This window comes from Macaca nemestrina, chromosome 18 (genome assembly GCF_043159975.1).
Source record: "Macaca nemestrina isolate mMacNem1 chromosome 18, mMacNem.hap1, whole genome shotgun sequence".
Lineage (NCBI taxonomy): Eukaryota > Metazoa > Chordata > Mammalia > Primates > Cercopithecidae > Macaca > Macaca nemestrina.
Genome location: NC_092142.1, coordinates 54507402 through 54529051, shown reverse-complemented (window position 1 = coordinate 54529051; position 21650 = coordinate 54507402). Strand labels below are relative to the sequence as shown.

At 35.4% G+C, this 21650-nt stretch overlaps 1 protein-coding gene across 1 annotated transcript in view; it reads right to left on the bottom strand.

Annotated features, from left to right (window-relative positions):
- Positions 1–21650, bottom strand: part of LOC105494079 (lysophosphatidylcholine acyltransferase 2) — an 81166-nt gene that overhangs the window by 38475 nt on the left and 21041 nt on the right. Inside the window, exons 3-9 of the mRNA XM_011762184.3 lie at positions 20087–20304; positions 18727–18839; positions 16711–16771; positions 15810–15868; positions 14223–14257; positions 11047–11101; positions 2453–2535 (exon numbers count right to left, since the gene is read on the bottom strand). Coding sequence (XP_011760486.1) covers positions 2453–2535; positions 11047–11101; positions 14223–14257; positions 15810–15868; positions 16711–16771; positions 18727–18839; positions 20087–20304 — 624 coding nt within the window. The remainder of the gene's footprint in view (positions 1–2452; positions 2536–11046; positions 11102–14222; positions 14258–15809; positions 15869–16710; positions 16772–18726; positions 18840–20086; positions 20305–21650) is intronic.

Genomic DNA, 21650 nt, shown 5'->3' with positions numbered 1-21650 from the left:
TTGAAAAAAAATACATATTTATAAGAACTGGAAAAACACTGAATACCAAAAAACAAAAACAAAAACAAAAAAAACATGCAGTACATGAGATAAAGATTCCTCTTCACTAAATTTTTATTCACAAATATTCAGTGAAAATCATAAAATTATGTCTTTAAACTGTATTGGATTTTGTTGAATCATTGCTAGAAACATTAAATTTTGAATGAATACAATCAGAATAAAACATTTTTTTCAGCTGGGTGCGGTGGCTTAAGCCAGTAATACCAGTACTTTGGGAGGCCAAGGCAGGCGGATCACCTGAGGTCAGGAGTTCGAGACCAGCCTGGCCAACATCGCGAAACCCCGTCTCTACTAAAAATACAAAAATTAGCTGGGCATGATGGTGGGCACCTGTAATCCCAGCTACTCGGGAGGCTGAGGCAGGAGAATCACTTGAACCCAGGAGGTGTAGGTTGCAGTGAGCCAAGATCACTCCATTACACTCCAGCCTGAGTGATAGAACAAGACTCTGTCTCAAAACAACAACAACAACAACAAATTTTTCTGTCTAAAATATTTTTTTCTAAGCTCTTTGATTAATAAGTGTTTTGGTATAAGAATATATAAGATGTAAAATTAAATTTTAAAATATTTTGGGACTTAGAATAATAAATGGTACAGTATAATAGTTAAGAGCTTGGGCATTGGTAACAGGAAATGTGGATTTGAGTTCTAGCCCAGACAGTCACTACCTAATGTGACTTTGGGCAAACTACTCACCTCCCTGAGTCAGCTTTCTTACTTGTACCATAGAGTTGATGTAAGGATAATGTTAAATAAGTTGAGGGCTCACCACAGTACTTGTGTTTTCAAATGCTTTTATCATATACTTTCCTACTTGAGTCTCCTAATAATCAAAACCATGAGAAAGACAAGGCAATGATTTTAACTCCCATTTCACATGTGAGGAGAAGGGGATTTGGAGGAGACTTGTCCAAGGTTGTGCAGCTAATCAAGGTCTTTCTTACTCTTTATCACAAGTCATTATTACCTCCACACCTTTGAATTCAGAAAAAGGCTGTCTAAACAAATCCCTTCTCTTGTTTCTAAGCACAATTTGGGAAGCCAAAATATCTGATATAAGTTCTCTCATTTTTTTTTTTTTTTTTTTTCTTTTTTGAGACGGAGTTTCGCTCGTCGCCCAGGCTGGAGTACAGTGGCATGAAAACTCAGCTCACTGCAACTTCCGCCTCCCAGGTTCCAGCAATTCTCCTGCCTCAGCCTCCTGAGCAGCTGGGATTACAGGTGCATGCCACAATGCCTGGCTAGTTTTTGTATTTTTAATAGAGATGGGGTTTCACCATGTTGGCAGGCTGGTCTCGAACTCCTGACCTTGTGATCCGCCCACCTTGGCCTCACAAAGTGCTGAGATTACAAGTGTGAGCCACCGCGCCCGGCCCAGTTCTCTCAATTTCTGATAATTATCTTGCTTTCTACCTTTTGGATATAAGCTGGCATGAAAACATAAGAAAGGAAGAGAAGAAAACAACATAAAAACTAACTTTGTAGCTGATCTAGAAACTAGATAAAACAACCACATCTATATACACTTAATAGCAAATTTTTTGCCAAACATTTATTCTATTTTGAAAATAGTTATTCTGCAGAAAAATATTAAGATACATATATTAGAATAAAACATATAGCTACATTCAGAGTTCTCATTGAATTTTTACTAAGAGAATAAACACTGCTGGTCTATTAGCTCCAAGCTTACTACTGGGAATGACAGAGGTGGTATGTGGGAAGAGGGTGCACACCTGGAAGGCTCTGAGGCTGCTTAGGTGGTGGTATAGTATAAAACATTCTTTCATTACAAGATAGGGGTTGATTTATCTAGTCAGAATAATGGCCAGTTACAACTCTCTTATATGCAGGAAAATATTAACCTTATGTTTTATAGTTTCTAAATCCTAATTTATAGCCATCCATGAAGAGGTGACTTTTTCCCTCTTCTATGCATCTTTTTACATGGCAAACTTTCTCCTTTTTGGTGCTACAGTCAGTAACACCTTAGAAACACTCAGCCTTGGGCAGCTACATGAAGGTCGAAGGAATAGAAGGTGGGCCAAGTCAGGAACCACTGAGATCATCACAAGGCTCATTTGACAGTGGCGGGCCAGCTTAGGAGAATCCACCCTGTGCAAGGCACTGACTGGTCTTTTCTGGTTATTGAACCCTCCCCAGTCTTTCCAGTAAAGACATATTTCCTTATTTGTGGTATGCAGCTGGGGAAAATATTTATAGATTGTTATACTGACCTCATCCCTGGGCACATTATTTTATGTATCAAAATGAGTTGGGGAACGAGGCCTTCAGGGGTTAAAAAAAAATCCCTAAAACGAGTTAAACAACATGTACAAATAATTTTCAAATTATTTACAAATTATAATCAAATATAGACACTTACTCTGCCATTACATTCCGGACTTTATTAGCAAAAAGGACAGGATCATTTTTTTCTTCATCATTTGGTACTTGAACTGGCATAAACTGAAAGACAAATATACCTTTCTATAACAATGTCTTAAGCCTAAGACATTAAATGCCAAGTAAATTAATTTATACATTATCAATATATTAAAGCATCTACCTTTCTAGAACATAGCTTATATGAGGTAATGGGACACTGGGCTTAGATTCAGGAGATCTGTTTCTAAGCCCTGGGTCTGCTTGTGTGTTAACTAGTATGTCTTTTAACTTTGCTGAACCATCTCCTCAACTCTAAAAAGAGGGCTATGATCACTACTTCCCTGGTGACTGTGAGGGTGAAACAAGCCAGTGTCTGGAATTCTGGAAGTGTAAAGCTATAGCTACTAAAATCTTTCTCCTCGAGCTGCATTTTCAACTACTCCCATCCCTTTATGTGAACTTTTTTTTTCTTTTCTTTTTGTCTTTCATCTTCTCTATTTATTCTAATGTCAACCATATTTTTACTATTTGGTTGAACTTTGTTTAGTCATTTATTCTGCTTTTTAAAAAAAATCTTAGTATTGGCTTTACAGCTTTTTGCTTACCATCATTTTTTGCTTTAGCATTTTTAATTGTATTTTTTCTCCACTTGATGTTCTGTGATGCCTCAATTGTATTGTTCTTGTTTTTATTTATGGTTTTCTAACATTAACAAGGTTTTAGTGCCATATTCAAGTTATTACATATTTTTCAGCACCTACTATATACCAGGCAAGATTAGTAGGAACCTATTGCCTGCTCTAAAGAAGATCAATATTTTAATAAGATAGAACAACACATTAATAACCCCATATGCTAAGTGTCATTACCTCTATTGCCCCCAATTATAGATGGGGCTCAATAGCTTAATTAACTTACCTAAAGGCATACAAGTCACATGGCCAGAATTCAGCCCAAGATTTGTCAGATTCAAAAAAACCCTATTTTCTCCACTAACCATCCTTCCTGGAGTATGAGAGCAAGAGGTAGGAAAGGATTAATTTTGTCAGGGGCCAAGGAAATGCAGCCAAAGAGGAAGGTGGTGCCTAGGGAGAGAGTGCACACAAGAAAGCTAATTCGGTTAAGGGTGCTCTACAGAAGAACTAATACCTGATGGTGGCTTTTTAAGGATAAGTGAGATTTTTGCCAATAGTTACTGTTTATTGAATTATAACTAGAAACCAGGCATCATGCTAGGTGTTTTACATACATTATTTTATTTCATTAATTTTTCCCCAAAATAGGTGCTCAGGTGCTGCACTAAGCCCTAAAAAACATGACAACAAAGTCCCTGCCCTCAAGAAGCTCTCCATTCAGTAGGGTAGAAATTTATGAAACAATGAGCTAAATCCACCAATAAGAGTTACCATCCATTAAACATCTACTGTGTGCCGGGTATCTTATATTAGGGGCTTTATATGATTAACTCTCTAAACAATTCCTTGAGGTAAATCCCACCACTTCCATTTGATAAATAAAGAATGTAACTAGAAGTAGTTGAAAATACCATTTTGTTTTTCCAAATGGACCTGTTTTCACGTCTTGTCAATCATATTAAGAAACCTGTGAGCATTGGTATCTCAGAGGTGACATTTAAGCAAGGGAATGACATGACCAGGTCCAAGTTTTTGAGTGGTAACTTCAGCAGTAAGGAGTGGATGCATCAAAGAAGAGACTAAGAGTGGGGAGAATGTCTGGAAGCAGCTGCAATCGTGGGAGAGACAATAAGACCTTGAGTAGAGGGAGTGAGGATGTGGAGGATGACATGGATGCAAGTGGCATTTTTAAGAGAAAATGTATGGAATTATAGAATAATGTGCTATAGGACATTTTTACTTTTCACATTTATCTGATTATTTCCTCTCTAAGGGGGCAGCTGCAAGCTGCAGAAAGAGTTCTTGGACTGGGTTGCTGCTTGAGATCTGCCGTGTGATCCTGGAAAAGTCATTTAGCCTTTAGGAGCCTCAGTGCCTTCTCTTGTCAAATGAAAACATTTAACTAAATGATCTCTGAAGTCCTTCCCATTGGAATTCTGTGTGTGGCTCTCTATTTTGCATAGTTGTTTTTTAAGATGGAAAAATAAACTAAGCCACCAGAGGTCCCCACATCCTTATATATTTAGAATAACTATCTTTGCAAAGAAGTATTTCTAAAAATTCCCTGCATCCTGATCTAGTAAAATTTCTTGAACTTTCTTAGTATAAAATCCAAGAAAAAAACAGTAAGTTGAAATTAATGTTCACAAAATCTCTAACAAAACAGTGTAAGAAATTAAAATTTTTAATTGCCATATAATTCTTCATCTTTTAAAAAAGCCAAACAACCATTTGTAATACACTTGATTTGTAGGTCATAAAAGCACATACTGAAAAACCTGAAAAACAAATTGCTGCCACACTGTTAACCAAACATAATACAATGAAATACAGGTTTGGTTTCTATTAGTGCAGGTAGTATTTTTCATAAAAAGATTTTTAATAACTCTCATATTGGCATGGCATCTTATTCTTGAGGAATAAAGATCCACTGAGAGTACAAAATAATTAAAATCCTAAATTTGACACCCATGGGCCTTGGAGGCCCTATTCCTCCTAAGAAGCAATTCAGTGGAAATTCTAATAAAGTCACCTCTCCTAGGATAAGACCTTGCCCTCTATATCACATTTCCATTTTGTACAGTCATTCAAGACTCACAGTATGAATGTATCCTTTATTTGGAAAGGAAAATCAATCAAAGAAAGGGGAACATGATTGCCACTATCTTTTATGGTTCCCAACACACACCTATATACCCTAATGACTTCAAGCCCCGAAGTTTTCCTTTCTAACTTCATCTTTTCTCAGTATCCTCAGTACTCACATTGATGACTCACTTGACATCTTGGCCACAGATATTCTTCTAGACTCTACTTCAGCCATGGAAACAAATTTATGACTCTAATTTCTGATAAGTTCTTCAATCAGTTTCCCCTCATTATCCATTAGTGTTTATTTCTCCCCTAATCTGGTCTTGCATAGACCATGACAACTTAATGGTCACATCTGGATCTAATCATCCCTCTTTAATCATTCCACTCCCTCTGGCAACATCTCCCTGCCTATCTACACTGGACTTGGGAGTCGGATACTTCTGTATGACCTGTTACTTAGAATCTTTCACTTCTGCCATGCCCACAGTGCCAATCACACATCCTCAGCCACCTCTCCTGATCTTGCCTTCATATTCCTGTTAGGGACCACTGAGAGATGCTAAAAATGTTAAATATGTTCCATGCTTTTCAAGTTGCAATTCCACTTTTACCTCACTCTCCCTGGACAAATGGCATTTCACTTTCAACTTTATAAAGAAGACAGCTTATGTAAACTTACTCCCTTCTTTTGCACCTGAAACTGGCTTCATATCTCCACTCCCCTCTCCTTTCAAATACAGTATTCTCTGTGCCTTCACCATACTTAACTTTGCACCATCCTGTCCCAGATGAGGAGCAGACTAAGTGACATGTTTCTCAGATTAACATCTCTTGTTTGTGCTTTTGGTCCCAGAGTCCCCCACTTCCTCTTGGTCCTTAAATTGCATACAAGCAAGATACAAAATTCTTCAGCCTACTATTTAAGACATCCATCAACCAAAGCCAGTCACTTACATAAATGGTCCGTATCACTAAAGCTAGTTTATTCATTTTTTCTTGACTACATCAAGAACATTCCTTTCTACTAAAAAAAAAAATGATGAGGAAGATTGAGGAATTATGACACTATAATCAATCTTTTATTTTTTCCTTGCAACAAACAGAAAAGAATTTTAAAAGGACAATCTTAACAAATGTGCAGTTCTAGTTCTTTCTATAATTCTTCTTTTAAATCTTCAAAGAGAAAAAATGCAAAATAAGGAAGATATTTATAAACAATGTTTGCTGCTTCCTTCCCAAAAGAACAGAAACATCCAGATGAGACAGAAAGTAAAAGTTAGTGCTTACTGAACACTTACTATGTGCCAGCACATAAGTAACCTTATGACTCCTCAAAACTCTATAAATTAGGTGTCAGTGAGAATGCAGGCTTAGAAAGGTTTCATTTTCTCAAGCACATACAGGTAGGTAGTAACAGGATTAGAACAAAAACTCTAGTTAATACCCTTTTTATTTCTCTATTAGTATTCACATATTCCAGAATTTTACCAAGTTCCAGAAGAAATTAGCTTTGTTAGAACAAGTATATATATGGGGGGGGGGGGGGGGGCAGTGTGTGTGTGTAGTTGTATGATTGAGGTTTTCTAAAAGGCTCATTTTAGATTAAAAACTACAAATAATTGTAGTGCATTTGGATACTTAAATAAACTATATAAATGTCTTTGAATCCTCCCTAAGTAATTAACTCTCTACAGATCTTAAAAGTGATATATACATATAGCTGTTGATCATAATACTCATCATTAATTGCAATCTTTCCCTAAATCAGAAATTCTTTTTAAATAAAAAAAAAACCTTTCTATTATTTTAAGGAAATGAATTGCCCATCACAGAGCATTTTAGGCCTAAAACTAGCTACTATAAGCTCACTATAAGCTTTGTAAATGAATTTTCCTAATGAAAATACAGTAGTCTCCCTTATCTGGGATTTTACTTTCTGTGGTTTTAGTTACCAACAGTCAACCATGGTCCAAACACATTACATGAAAAAGTCTGGAAATAAACAATTCATAAGTTTAAATTGCATGCCATTCTGAGTAGGGTGATGAAATTTCATGCCTTCCTGCTCTACCCTTTCTTCATCACAAGGAGAAGAGGGATGAGTATAGTACAATGAGATTTTGACAGAGAGAAAGAGAAAGACCACATTCACATTCAACTCTTATCTATATTGTTATAACTGTTCTATTTAATTATTAGTTATCACTTTTAATCTCTTATTGTGCCTATTTTATAAATTACATTTTATCAGAGGTATGTATGTTTAGGAAAAAAGTGAGTATATATAGGGTTTGGTACTTTCTGCAGTTTCAGGCATTCACGGGGGGTCTTGGAACATATCCCCTACAGATAAGGGGGGACTTATTACATGTTTAATATGCCCACTACAGACAATTTTTATGTATCTATAATATATACTAGATGGCTTCTAAAGTCAACATGCTTTGAATACAAACTGAGATATAGCCTATGAAGGAAACTGACTGCACAGTCAGTGTAAATGGCTTGTTTCCATTCATAAACTAGCAGAGGCCCACTTAGTGCTTTATAGTGTGACTTAGCATGTATTCTCTCTCATAAGATAAACTAGCAGACTCTTAATTCATGTCACATTTTGCAATGTTTCCTACTAGCTATTTTATTCCCTATGCCCTAAGCCATATCCTTATAAATGTATACTTGTGAAGTAGCTGGTCACATTTTGCAATGTTTCCTACTAGCTATTTTATTCCCTATGCCCTAAGCCATATCCTTATAAACGTATACTTGTGAAGTAGCTGGTTAATAAAAGTATGACTAAAAGATACTTTAAGAACACCCATTATGCCGCATTACAATTCAAAGAATAGCTTTTAGTAGAACCATACTGTAGACAGACGTCTTCATCATTGTTCAAGGATGCCAGCAGAACAGTTACACAGGACATGAGGTTTAGAACTAACTATATTTTTAAGATCCAAGAGTCGAGAATATAATAACCTTTTCAAAAACACTGTATGTTTCTATGTTGGGAAGCAGAGAGGGCTGGGAAGAGGTGGTAAGAAAATATTCCTGGCCGGGCGCGGTGGCTCACGCCTGTAATCCCAGCACTTTGGGAGGCCGAGGCGGGCGGATCACAAGGTCAGGAGATCAAGACCACGGTGAAACCCCGTCTCTACTAAAAATACAAAAAATTAGTCAGGCGCGGTTGTGGGCGCCTGTAGTCCCAGCTACTTGGGAGGCTGAGCCAGGAGAATGGCGGGAACCCGGGAGGCGGAGCTTGCAGTGAGCCGAGATCGCGCCACTGCACTCCAGCCTGGACGACAGAGCAAGACTCCGTCTCAAAAAAAAAAAAAAAAAAACAAACGAAAATATTCCTAAATATTAGATTCATTACATCTTAGATATCTAATGATTTTGGTAATTAAAGAGTTCGGTAGTCATCATTACTGAGAGGAAACGTGTGAAACTAAAGGATATGGCAGTCAACATAATGGGGTGTCATGTGACTCACAAAAGCAAGAGTGTCTAAAAGGGCACTTTAATAATTCATTCAAAGTTCATTTGAAAAACCATAAAATTAATACCATATTCTTGAATAATACATCTTACATTAGGTTTACCTAATATTCAAGAAGTTCCAAAACCATGTTTAAAATAAGATAGTAGCAAGGATTTCCATCAATTTTAAAGAAAAAGAAAAAAGGGGGTTACTTGAGAACAACCAAAACAATTGAAACTGGAGCAACTAAATGTACTGAGACCACAAACCAATCTCAAGCGGGGCCTCGTCAGACATAGTGGAAAAGCTGGAACTTCAGAGATGGCCCAGCTCTTACAGAGCTTCAAGCCAGGGCATGGTATACTTAGTGCCTGAAGGGCTGCTGGGATACATTTCGGTTAAATCCAACAGTGAGTATTAAAATATTAAAATATCATAAAGTATTCAGGAGTCACCTGGGTGAAAGGGGGAGTCATAAATTTAAAGTAAAAGTAATTAAAATAAGAATATCTGTACTAAATTTGAAGTCCACAAATTCCCATCCTCTTGTTCTGCACCGCAATTCTAATTCATCAAATCTCTGTCGATGCGGCTATTTTCAAGCAGCTGAAAGTCATTTTATTTGTGAAGTTATGGAACAAATAATACATTGTTTTCTTTGCCAGAAAAATATGATCCAAACAGGTCTCAGAACTGGCTGGAGAATGCAAATATTGTAATTTTTTTTTTTTTTTTAAAGAATGAAAGAAAAAAAAAAAGAAAGCCATGACACAGAAAGGAAATGTGGTAATAATGGTCATGACAAAAAAACAAAAAGAGGACTCTGAATACCTCTGTTGTAATGCAGTTTGACCATTGACATGCTATGGCAAAAAAGACAGCTTTGTGTGCATTTCTATATGTGCTGCTAGATCTTGTTTTAGCTACAGAGGGGTGCATTGAGAGGAAGAGACAATATCTTGCAGAGAAGATAGCATGGCTTTTTTAAAGTATGAGTTTTCTTTTTTTTTTAGAAAAGTAAAACAGGCCTAGACTACCTGAGCAGCTATTGGAAAAGCAAGAGCAGTGCTCAGAGTATTTAGAAATAGTATGATATAAGGCTTCCTGAAGTGTATTCTATAGAACACTGGTTCCGGGAAATATCCAGAGAAAAAGGTTCTGTAAGTCAGACATTTCAAAGGCACTGAGTAGTCTTGAGAAAAAAAAAATTCATTTTCTTTACCTTGATACTTTCTAAACTTATTAGTTTTTGTTCCCCAGGAACCTCTAAGAAAAACCCAAGAACAAGTGTGTGTTTTGTTTTCTGTTTTTTTGTTTTTTTGTTTGTTTTTTGGCCACAGTGAGAGATACTGAGCTGGTTTTAAAAGTGGGGAGGTGTGAAATATAATTAATAAACAGATATTTTCAAGACAGGCAGAAAACATGCAAATCTCAAGAAAATTTCACTAAACTCATTCTGAAATGTAATTTGCCCTCCTAAACCATTTGGTATTGCTAACAATCTCTAAATGGCCAAATCACTAAGCTATCCAACAGAGCAAAATAGTATTCTTGTGAATTAAATTCCACAGTCCTGTCACTTAGGCACTAGACCCCACTCAGAACTCTGTATGACACAGGCAAACTTAAGGTTTTCATTACACAATCCATGGATGCAATTAGAAAATCCAGGAGACCCATGATCAAACCGTCTCTCTTCAGAGACTACCTGAGGGTATTGCTAAAACCCACTGGATTCTGAATTCAGGGGTCCATTCTACATCATATCTAGAAACTAAGAACAGCTCTGGAACCAACCTTTAGAGCCTTAAAAACCTGGTTGAAATTTTCAGAATGTTATAATAACTCCTCTCTCACTACCTGCCACTGTAACTCAAACCAAAAGACTGTCCTGTGAATGATAATACGTGCTGCCTCCCGGACAGAATTTCCTTGGACTTTTCATGTGCAGGGTGATTTCACAGCGAAGTCTTCTGACCTCTATGTCTCTCCCCTAGACCCCAAGTAGCATCTCTTAGCTTTCATAAAATATTTTCTTTAAAGAGGTATGGGGCTCTATCAGCTATGGTCAGCTCCTTTTGTCAGGATGTGAAAATACATCATTCAATTTGGCAGGTGTCAGCATTAAAGGAGTAAAAAGATGAGAGCAAGGTGATGCCCCTCTGGCCAGCCAGGGTGGTTACGTTTCAGAATCTAGAGGTGTTTTCTAACATGATTTCAAGGGCTAAATCTGACAGGCTAGGTTTATATACACAATTTGTAAAACACCAGGGTTTATGTTATGGGTGATGGACCTTTATATCTGGTCTCTCTAGACTAGAAGTTCAAAATTAAAGGCAAGGCCAAATCTCAAGTTCCAAGGCTACATTTTGAATGACTTACCTCAACTTCTACCTTTGTGAAGAGCTGGCAGAAAGTAAGCATGCAAAGCTGAATGCTGAAGAGAAAAAAGAAAAGGCTATTTTTATACAGTAATGCAAATATCACCTTACATTATTCAACAACCATTTCTTTATACACAAATACCCCCACATCACACTTCATATATATTTTGCATTTATAAATGCTACACTGCAGCTATAACACTTTTTGGGCCTAGACAACTAATCTTTTTTTTCTTTTTTTGAGACAGGGTCTTACTCTGTCACCCAGTCTGGAGTACAGTGGCATAATCATAGCTCACTGCAGCCTCAACCTCCTGGGCTCAGGTGAGCCTCCCACTTCAGGCTCCCAAGTAGCTGAGACTACAGGTGTGAACCACTGTGCCCAGCTTAGACAAGTATTCTTGACAATTATTATTCAAAAGTTAAATCACCAAATGAATACCAAATACGTATTTGAGTCAGACCCTCAGCTCAACAGACTAAACCACAAATTTGAAGTTTCCTTGACAACACAGACTCAAAGGCCCAAGTCCCTAGAGAATATACCCAAGGCCACATTTCAAGGTATGTAAATGTGTTTATAAGAAAACTCCTAGGTAGATCATTACATTTCTGAACTCTTTTTTGACATTAAATCAATGGGCCTTTCTGTAAAAGCGGAAGCTTTATCAAAATTGTCCCAGTTATTAATAAATGTTCTAGTTATGAGGAAATCTGGAAAGTTTCAAATTTCATTGTAAAGGCAGGCAAAGGCTGTCTTCAAAGTAGTTAAGCAACCCTCTCAAAGATAATGTTTGAAATAGCTGTTCCTACTTACAGCTTTCCAGTACATATTTAGACCCTCTGGATAAGATTTCTACTGGATTTTTAGTTTAGTCTCATTAGACAATTGACCCAGAAACCAGGCAGAATGGATTAAACTACACATTTAAGAAAAGAACCAACCAATCTCTTTTCACTGTTAAGAAATTAAAATATAATTCATCTGTAAAAATTACCTGAGGCGACTTATTTAAGGAATTTAGGGGCTTAAGAATTTAGTTAAAAGAAAGAATTTAGAAAGTAGATATATCACTTTCATAATTATAAATTGTTAATGTGTCAGTTCACAAGTCTTCCATTTGAAAGAAAAACATTTTTTACTACCTATAAACTCTAAAGTCAATCCACACTATCTTGCATAAATTGTTTTTAATTATTTAAATGGAGCTGTAGAATTCAATTACTTTAATAGATGCATATTCTATTCTGAAAATTCTGAATACTGTACAAAATATGAAACCACACATAAAATCTAACCTGTCTTGTCCACCCTACAGACAGACCAAATGCTTCTTAGACTGATACAAAACTTCTCTAAGTTTATTCCAAGTCTCCTTTCCCTTGGGATATTTGTTTTGGTATAAAATCCGTTTCTTAGAATCCGTATCTGTAGTAGCACTTTGAGCAAGGGCAATTGAGAAAACAGATTTAGAAGTAACAGACACAGCGCTAACAATATTAAGTAGATGAGAAGAAAAAAGTGGACGTGAGATTTGCAATAGATAGGTGCAATGTGACATTTGAACAACACAAAGCTGTGCCTTTTAAAGATTTTGTGTTTGTTTAAAAGTCCTGAAAATTTTTTGACTTTTGAAATATTTTTTCTCCCTTTCATTCCTGAATTCTTTCTCCTAATTTCCTTTTCCTCTTCTCACATACTTCTCAGTTGAGAAGGCTAGATTAACTAAACCTGTCTATTATATTTTCTATTCTCAGTTACTCTTCTAGAAAAGCTTTCTCCTATTTGATCACCACATTAATCTGGACTGCTGGGCAACCAAAAAAAGTCTTGTTGGCCACATCACTATCTCTGTAAGGAACTTAACCTGTAAAGGCCCAAAGGATGGCACACCTCAGGAAGTGGAAGTATGCTACGCATCCATTGTTAAGGCACTTTGTTTTCCCAAATACTTTCATACTACCTGTTTCTCCCAATTATCCCATGTCTAAAAGCAATCAGGAATTCAAAATAAGTAATGGCATGAAACACGTATTTTAGTTAAATGAATAAATTGATTTCTTGGTAAGTGAAAGATAATATGCTGTTTAGATATCCTTTATAATTTATGTTCTTTATTTTTGGTGTTATTTGCTTATCTTTAATTATCAAGGACTAGAGCATAACAAGAATATAAATGTTTCATATGTGTTAATATTTATTCTATTGTCCCATCAGTTACATATTCTGATTTAAATTTATTATTTCAAAGCAATGTATATATATACAAAGTGGAGAAATTACGCAGTTTTGATTTCAGAAGTTGGCTGGATTACGCTGAAGGTATCTAAAAAAAGCCTACAATGTGCCTAAGGCAACTGATGATTTCCTTAAATATTTCCAAGTGATTGTCACCTATCCATCAACAATGTTATCTGAGCTTTGTGCTTAACAATATGAAAACTGGGTAAGACCCTAAAGGAAGTCTTCAAATCCAGGTGTTTCATATGGCTCTCACCAAAATTTAAACAGGCTCACTTATTCAGAGGGAACTAAACAAACGATCTTGAGAGAAACCAAGTTTCTACATGTTCTGTTCTTTTTAAAGGCCTACTTCACATCAGCTTGCTTAATAATGAAACTGTATTCCTCTTCTCTCTTAAGTAAAGTGCTTATAGAAACTGCTGATTCCAATGCTTTTCAAATCCAACAACAGAACTGAAATCTTGGTTAGCTATTTTTTCAACTCATATCAGACACATCATAGCTATTTCAGGCCATATGACTAAATTTTTCTGAATGGCTTAAACCAACATAGTAAGTAAGGATAGAGACACTGGATAATGCCAAATCTGCAATGGAAATAAAACTGCAAAATTAAAGCTAACTATGATGCAAACTAGGTCACTTACAAACTAGCAGACAAACACTTGAGACCCATTTGAATGAGACAGATGACTAGAATTTTGCATACAGGGGACTTGAGGGGTTAGTGGTCAAGATAGTGCAAGACATTGATGCTCTCTACAGAGACTTATCAGTTATAAGACTTAGGGCTCTGATCAGAAATCTTTATGTTTTTAAATATAATAAGAATTTAAAATAACACTTTTTAAAAGAATGAATAAATGATCTTTCTTTTTCTTCACTAAAATAAAATGTATATAAACTAATAATGGACATAAGTGACTTACAATGTATATCCTTGCCATGTCCAGGTCACAGTATCCTATAATAACAAAATTATTTTAGCTGTTAGTCTGGAGGAAAAACACTAAATAAAATAAAGATCTTATTTTAATATGGGGATTCATTTATATTTTTCTGAAACTAAAAGCAACACGTTGAGAAGTAAAATAAATACATTATTATTAAAGAACAGTGAACTGACCTATGAATTCTTGGATTACATATCTGCAAAGCAAAGATCTTCCTAATGTCAACAACTTTTGATGAAATGACTTGCTCTAATTTTTTAAAAACTATTTTACATGCTTAGCCACTTTTCTCCTAATATGAATATGTCTGGATAATTAATTTGCTTACAAAAAAACTCAGAATATATCAGTTTTCAAAAAAAAGCTTATTTGGGGGAAACAAAATAATATGAACACACAATAAATCAAACCTATAGGCAGAAGTACAATGAATAAAAGTTTTATAGATTTTAATTCTTTTTTTAACCATAGATGTCCAAGGTTGAAAAACCAGCCTCTAAATACAAAACTGATTTGATCAATAATCCTAAACTTACATAGTAGAGATAACTAATAATTATATCCTGGCTTTTAATATAAATTCTCTCATAAAGAAAGTTCCTCTCAGAACCAAAACATCCCCTCAAAAATCTTTCTTTAGGAAAATGGTGGTACAATCAATATCTAGAAGACAACAATGTATCCAACTGGAACAGAAGAGACTACTTCCTGAATCAACTCTGGACTTTATATAAGATGTTAAGTTAGCCCAGGCTTGGTGGCTTATGCCTGTAATCCCAGCACTTTGAGAGGCCAAGACAGGTGGATCACTTGAGGTCAGGAGTTCAAGACCAGCCTGGCCAACATGGTGAAGCCCTGTCTCTATTAAAAATTCAAAAATTAGCTGGGCATGGTGGCATACGCCTGTAATCCCCACTACTCGGGAGGCTGAGAAAGGAGAGAGAATCACTTGAACCCAGGAAGTGGAGGTTATAGTGAGCCAAGATCGCACCATTGTACTCCAGCCTGGATGACAGAGCAAGACTGTCTCAAAAAAACAAAAAAACCCAAAAAACAAACAAAAAAAGATGTTAAGTTTTCTCAGGTGTTTTCTTATTTAATTAAGCTACTTATTACCAAGGCTCACACAATTAGTGCAATAATGAAAAACCAAGCCTCTTCCATATTTATCCTGCTATTTCAATACTTCTTCACTAGCAATGAACACTGAATCAAGAAAAATTTCCTTCTAGAGTTAATGAAAATCACAAATTTGTAACTACTCATTCTAATGAGACCCTAATCTGGGAATTAATCACACCAACATGGTGACAACAGAGTAGAGGCTAAGAAAATATCTTCCTGAAGTTCAGTAATAGCAAAATAATATTTAATATTAGTATCAATGGATATGTGCCTATCTTGCAAAATTTTAAAAACTAGATGTGGTGAGCAGAATGAGCTCTCCCATTTGCTTCCACCATTTATCTGTTCACAGCCTTATTTATATATTAAAAGGGGTTCCAGAGAATCTGTGCTACTTGGAATACTGAAATTCTTCCTGTGGTGAAATACTATGCTTACCAGCTTGTTTGGGTATCTGAGGAGGACTGGCTGCACTGGAACTCCTGGAATGAAGGCTCCTGCAACCATGTTGAAATTTTATAATGTGTTTTTATGTGAATAAAAGTTTTATGATAAAGACAAAATAATAAATAGTATAAATAGACTGAATATTTTAAGAGTATGTATAACAGAAGTCGTTTGCTAAATGTTGATAAATCCCTAGTACTTACCAAAATGAGGGATTTTTTTTTGAATTAAGAACTACTGAAGCAAAATATTAAATGCTGTGCCTATGCCACTTAAAATATTTGTTTATTCATTGACTTAGTTCTCCACTTTTTTTCATTTTCCAAGTGTTAATATTCAACAGAATTTTTTAAGTAATGATAAAATCGAGACAAAGAAAAAATAAGAAAGCCTACATGAAACCAAATGCTTGAAGCAAGAACTACCATACTTGCTAGAAGTGAGTCATAACTTTGCTGCTGAGCATTCTAGCAGCTAATACAAAAACATTTTAAAGTATTACAAATTATAATGAAAGCTGCATTCACTGACTTCTAATGTTAAAAAAGAAATGAACCACAGAAAGCAACTGAAGACATTATAATGATAATGAGATAGGTTTTCTACTTGATGGCATAGAACCTCACGTGTCTGTGAGGGTTCCCAAACATACACGCAGCCACTCATCCTAAGCATACATGCATGGAGTGGACACTCCAAGGGGAGAGGAATTATGACACCAAAAGAGAAAGCAAAGCAGTGAGTTCTGTGGATCCACAGTGTTAAAAAGTTGCAATCAGAAAAGAAAAAAATGTTCAGAACAAGCTCAAGAGTTATTTTGTGTATTTCTATAAAATCATTTGTGAAATCTTCCATATTACTTTGTTAGAATACATAATTTAATTTTTCTCACCTGGTTTAAAAGTAATCAAACAGGAACGATTAGTACAAGTACCTTCTGGGAAAACTAGTATCTTGGGAAAAAAGGAATAGATTTAATATTTCAATCTAATTAATAAATTACCTCTTTACTTGCTTTCTTATGACTTCACAAACAGCTGCCAATGCTTCAAAAACAAAAATGAAATAAAAGGCTAACACTTGATTCTAATGAAAGCTACCATCAGATTATTCAATTTTCTTGTAAAGAAAGTGCTGTCTATTAATTTAATTAGAAAATGGATTTAAGTTTTAACAAATGTCTCTTAATGATAAAACTAATGATCTGAATAAACCTAAAAGATATAAAGCATAATTCATGGTCAAAGTGTGCATTAGGCTACATTAAATTCTTTCTTCTGCTATATATGCTTAACCAAATAATTTCCAATTTTGTTTCAGTTTTCCCATTAATATTTACTCCCACAACATATAGTTCAGGCATGTCTTGAGGACAAAGGAAAAAAGATATGTGTACAATGTGCTTTATGTTTACTTGAATTAGTTGACATGTGGAATACAACTTAATATCTTTTTTCTTTTTGAGGCAGTGTTTTTAGCTTTTAACATACTTCTTCATGTTTTCAAAGTAAAAGATAAGCAGCATGTTAGCTTCCCCATTAACTAAGTAAAATAGCAACTTAATTTTCTGATGCTTTTAAAATTTAGCCATGAATAAATTGCTAAGTGAATAAAATAAAATAAAGTAAAATCCTGCACTCACAGCAGTTAGCAAAGTGTTTTTATGATAACTAGATAGGGAAAACATTATTGGGCTACATTGCCACAATAACAGGTTATTTATAAAATAAAAATTATGAATAGATATAATTCCATTTTTCAATTTAAAAGTGGGTTTCCTATAACAATAGGATACAATATCAAATATATTTTATTCAGTGAAAATTCAACAACTAAACTACTAACAATTAATGGATATACAATGAATTGTAAAATCTCAGAGCTGGAAGGGGCCATAAAAGTCACCTAGCATCTCTAATGCTTTAATTCTTTCTACAATAGTGGTAGTTCAGCCAATGCCTGAAAATTCTAGAAAAGGATTACACATCAGACCATTCCACTTCCGGACAGAAAGTTCTTCCTCAAGATGAGCAAAATGAGCTGAAATTTATCTATTTGTTATCTCCCACCTACCACTGCTAGATATATTCTTTGGATCCACAGAGAAAAATCAAACCCTACTCCCAATGCCACCTATTCACAATCCTCTTTTTAATCATTCCTTCCATGCCTTGGTTTCTAAAACAACCTGTTTGGTCACATACTTTCTCTTGGACTTTAACATCTTCATGTCATCATGTGTGGCCAGATAACTGTAGGACTATTAGTCTGCTAGAGATGAGTTGTTTTCAACTGGGCAAAGATAAAGGGGTTCCTATTAGAATCACCCTTGGCTTATTTTGCAGTAAATGTTACCCCCCTCAACCCCCGCATTCAAGGGAAGGGGGTGGTGAGATGGTAAAGTTTGAAAAACAGTTCTACAGGTGATTTTGATATGCCCCTTGAACTGAAAAGCACTATCTAAATATACCTCAGGTGAGATTAAAGATCTTAATCATTTACCCACCACAATATTGAGTATAACTGAGCTTATATAATTAAGCTTCTAAAACATGAAATAGGAGATACTTTAGTATAACGGTAATAGATACTAAGGTATTTCCTATCTCATCTTTAAAGTGGTAATTAAATTTAGAGTTAGAGAATCAAATTTTTATAACACAAAGAGAAAATTGCTTCAAAGAGTTTGGAGAATAAAAAAGAATGATACATTTAATTCCATGGAGTATCTCATGGGGAAGAGGACTTCTTAATACTTGCTACTGTATTTATTCTGCACTTATTATGCTAAAGATACCTAGTATAGGTGTCCACAGATAGCAATATCTGTGGATCCAAATGAATAAGTCTACAGACATACAATTAACAAACTCCCAATATGTTTAAATTAACATCTACCATGTTTTACCTGGGGCCATTCTCCTCCTGATGTTGTTCGCTTTATTATTTCATTTATTGTGTTTTTTCGGGAATCCGGATCTACACGGGACACCAAAATTGGTTGCACAGCCCGTAACATTCCTTTAAAACAAATGAAAAGTCACAGGCAAGCCACTTTTTGGCTAAAGCAACCACAGCAATAATGCTGGATATATAACACATTGTATGGAAAATTTAAATGAGCAAATCAAAGAGAACCATTCAAAAACAATTTATTAGAACTTAGCTTCTAATTTTGAAAGGAGAAGTGGATATTTACAACTAAAAACATTTTATTAATTTAACAGAAGTAAGCAGCAAAAATACAAAAGAAAGCAAATATAATTTTCTCCCTAAAGGTCTCCTAAAGGTCTTCTTCCTCAATTGACATTAAACCTTTGGAATATGCTACAAGATTATTGTTTTACTTTAGGAATACCTTGAAAAGTGAATTCATAGTACACATAAGTAGGAGTAACCATTACTCATAATACTGCAATTTTCAGCACAACATTTTTTTGAAATAGCTTCCTAGCACATGAAAAATCAACTTCAATTTACCAAAAATCTATTGCTACACAATTTTTCAGGAAAAAGCCACATTGCACAAAGCATGGAAGTTACATTAAAAAAAAAAAAAAAGTGTCTTAGCTGAATGACAAAGCTGCAAGAACTACTATTACTTTTCCAGAGCACTGAGGCAACATCAGGGAACTTTCACACTCTCTCATCATCTGATGTTTGCAATAACCTTGGGACAACAGGGAGTAGTTACTTGGAGACAATTCTTGAGGGAGACCAAAGCATGTGGTAGGAAAAACACTTCACTTGCGTCATTATTTTTTATGGCAGGAAGTACCTATTGTTCCACATCATAATTTTCAAAGAGCTACACATAGGTCCCTCATGGAGATTTGGGGGGCAATAATGAAGAAAACAGAGTGAGGAGAAATCACTTACTGCATTTAGCAGCCTAACATCCTGAAGATAAATTCATGAAACAGCATATACCTGTGTTTTCACAGATTCTCTCAAATCAAACATGGGTTAAATTCTCTCAAATCAAGCATGAGTAGTATCTGAAAACTAGTCTTTCTGGCTATATACAAGAACAGAAAGACATAATGATATAGTGATAAAAAGTTTTAAAGAGTTATGAAGCTATAAAAGGGAAGTCTAATCTTTTTTCATAAATATACTATTTCCATGTAGTAACTTATTACAATAAAGTAAATACGTTTGAAATGTTTAAACTTTTTAAAAAGTTTATCAATAAACTATATATGATTATTTTAATTTAAAGCATGAGCATGAAAATATTTTATCTACGTTACCTTACAAGTACTTACTGCCAATCAGAGGGACTTGTGCATTCTCATTTCGAGATACCATAGAAGGTAACCCAGCTACAACACAGGCAATTCCATCAAAGAATGTTGAATGAGGGGCAGCAACAAAAACCGGTGCTTCCAAAGGACTTGCAATCCTTCCTTTTACAGAAACTATAAATCCCATTGAAAAGAACATAGTACGACCCAGAAATTTCAAAGCTGTTTGAGTAATTTTCCTTTGAAAATATAGAAAAGACATAATTAGCTTTGTTAATTAAAGCTAGCAGCAAGGTTTTACTCTATAATACAATAAGAAAACCAAAATATGTCAGAGTATTTCATATGAAAATATGAGATGAGGAGAATAATAGCTAACACTTACATGGAGCTCTTTCTGCCAGGTGCTAGACACTATTCTAAATGCTTTACATACAGATTAATCTCTTTAATCCTCAGCCTAATCTTTTGAAGTAGGTATTTTGAAATTATCACTCCCATTTTATAGATGAGAAAACTGAGGCACAGAGAAGTAATTTGCCCAAAGATATGTGTGGCTAAGAAACTGCTCCATCATTCTGAGACTATAAAGTGTTAAAAATGAATTTTCAACACACATCCCCTACTGAGATATCCAAATCAGTACTTTTCTTCAAAGTGGTTATCTTGGGAAACCACATTTGTGTAATGAAGATGCTACTATCTCCTAAAACACTTTTGGAACTCTCACACTGAAACTGTTCTCAGAATTATTTTAGGAATTTTTTTAAAAAGTCTTGTAATCCGTATTGTTACAGTTTTTAGATATCATTAACAATCATCAGAAGTGAGTTCATCATCTCACTTTCCTGGAACAGAGATGCACTTAAGCAATTCCAGAAACGACTTTTTTAAAAAACCTTTAAAAAAGATTCTGCCATTATAGATTAGTTAATTTATCAAACTGTGTCAGGAACTATGCCAGACACACAAGACAAGTAAGATCCAGTTAAGCAGGGAAACAAAAATGTATTCCTAGAAGTGCAAACACAGGAGGGATATCTTGGTATGTGAATAAGCACATAGCTTTTTATGAAAAATAAAATATGTACATCATCTAGGAGGTATCTAATGAGAGTTGTTTTTTTTTTTTTTTTTTTTTTTTTTTTTTTGAGACGGAGTTTTTCTCTGGTGCCCAGGCTGGAGTGCAGTGGCACAATCTTGGTTCACTGCAACCTCTGCCTCCCAGGTACAAGTGAGTCTCCTGCCTCAGCCTCTCGAGTAGCTGGGATTACAGGCGTCCACCACCAGGCCTAATTTTTGTATTTTTTAGTAGAGATGGGGTTTCACCACGCTGGTCAGGCTGGTCTTGAACTCCTGACCTCAAGTGATCTGCCTGCTTCAGCTCTTTTTTTTTTTTCTTTCTTTTTTTTGAGACGAGTCTTGCTCTGTCGCCCAGGCTGGAGTGCAGTGGCGTGATCTCGGCTCACTGCAAGCTCCGCCTCCCGGGTTCACGCCATTCTCCTGCCTCAGCCTCCGGAGTAGCTGGGACTACAGGCGCCCGCCACCACGCCCGGCTAATTTTTTTGTATTTTTAGTAGAGACG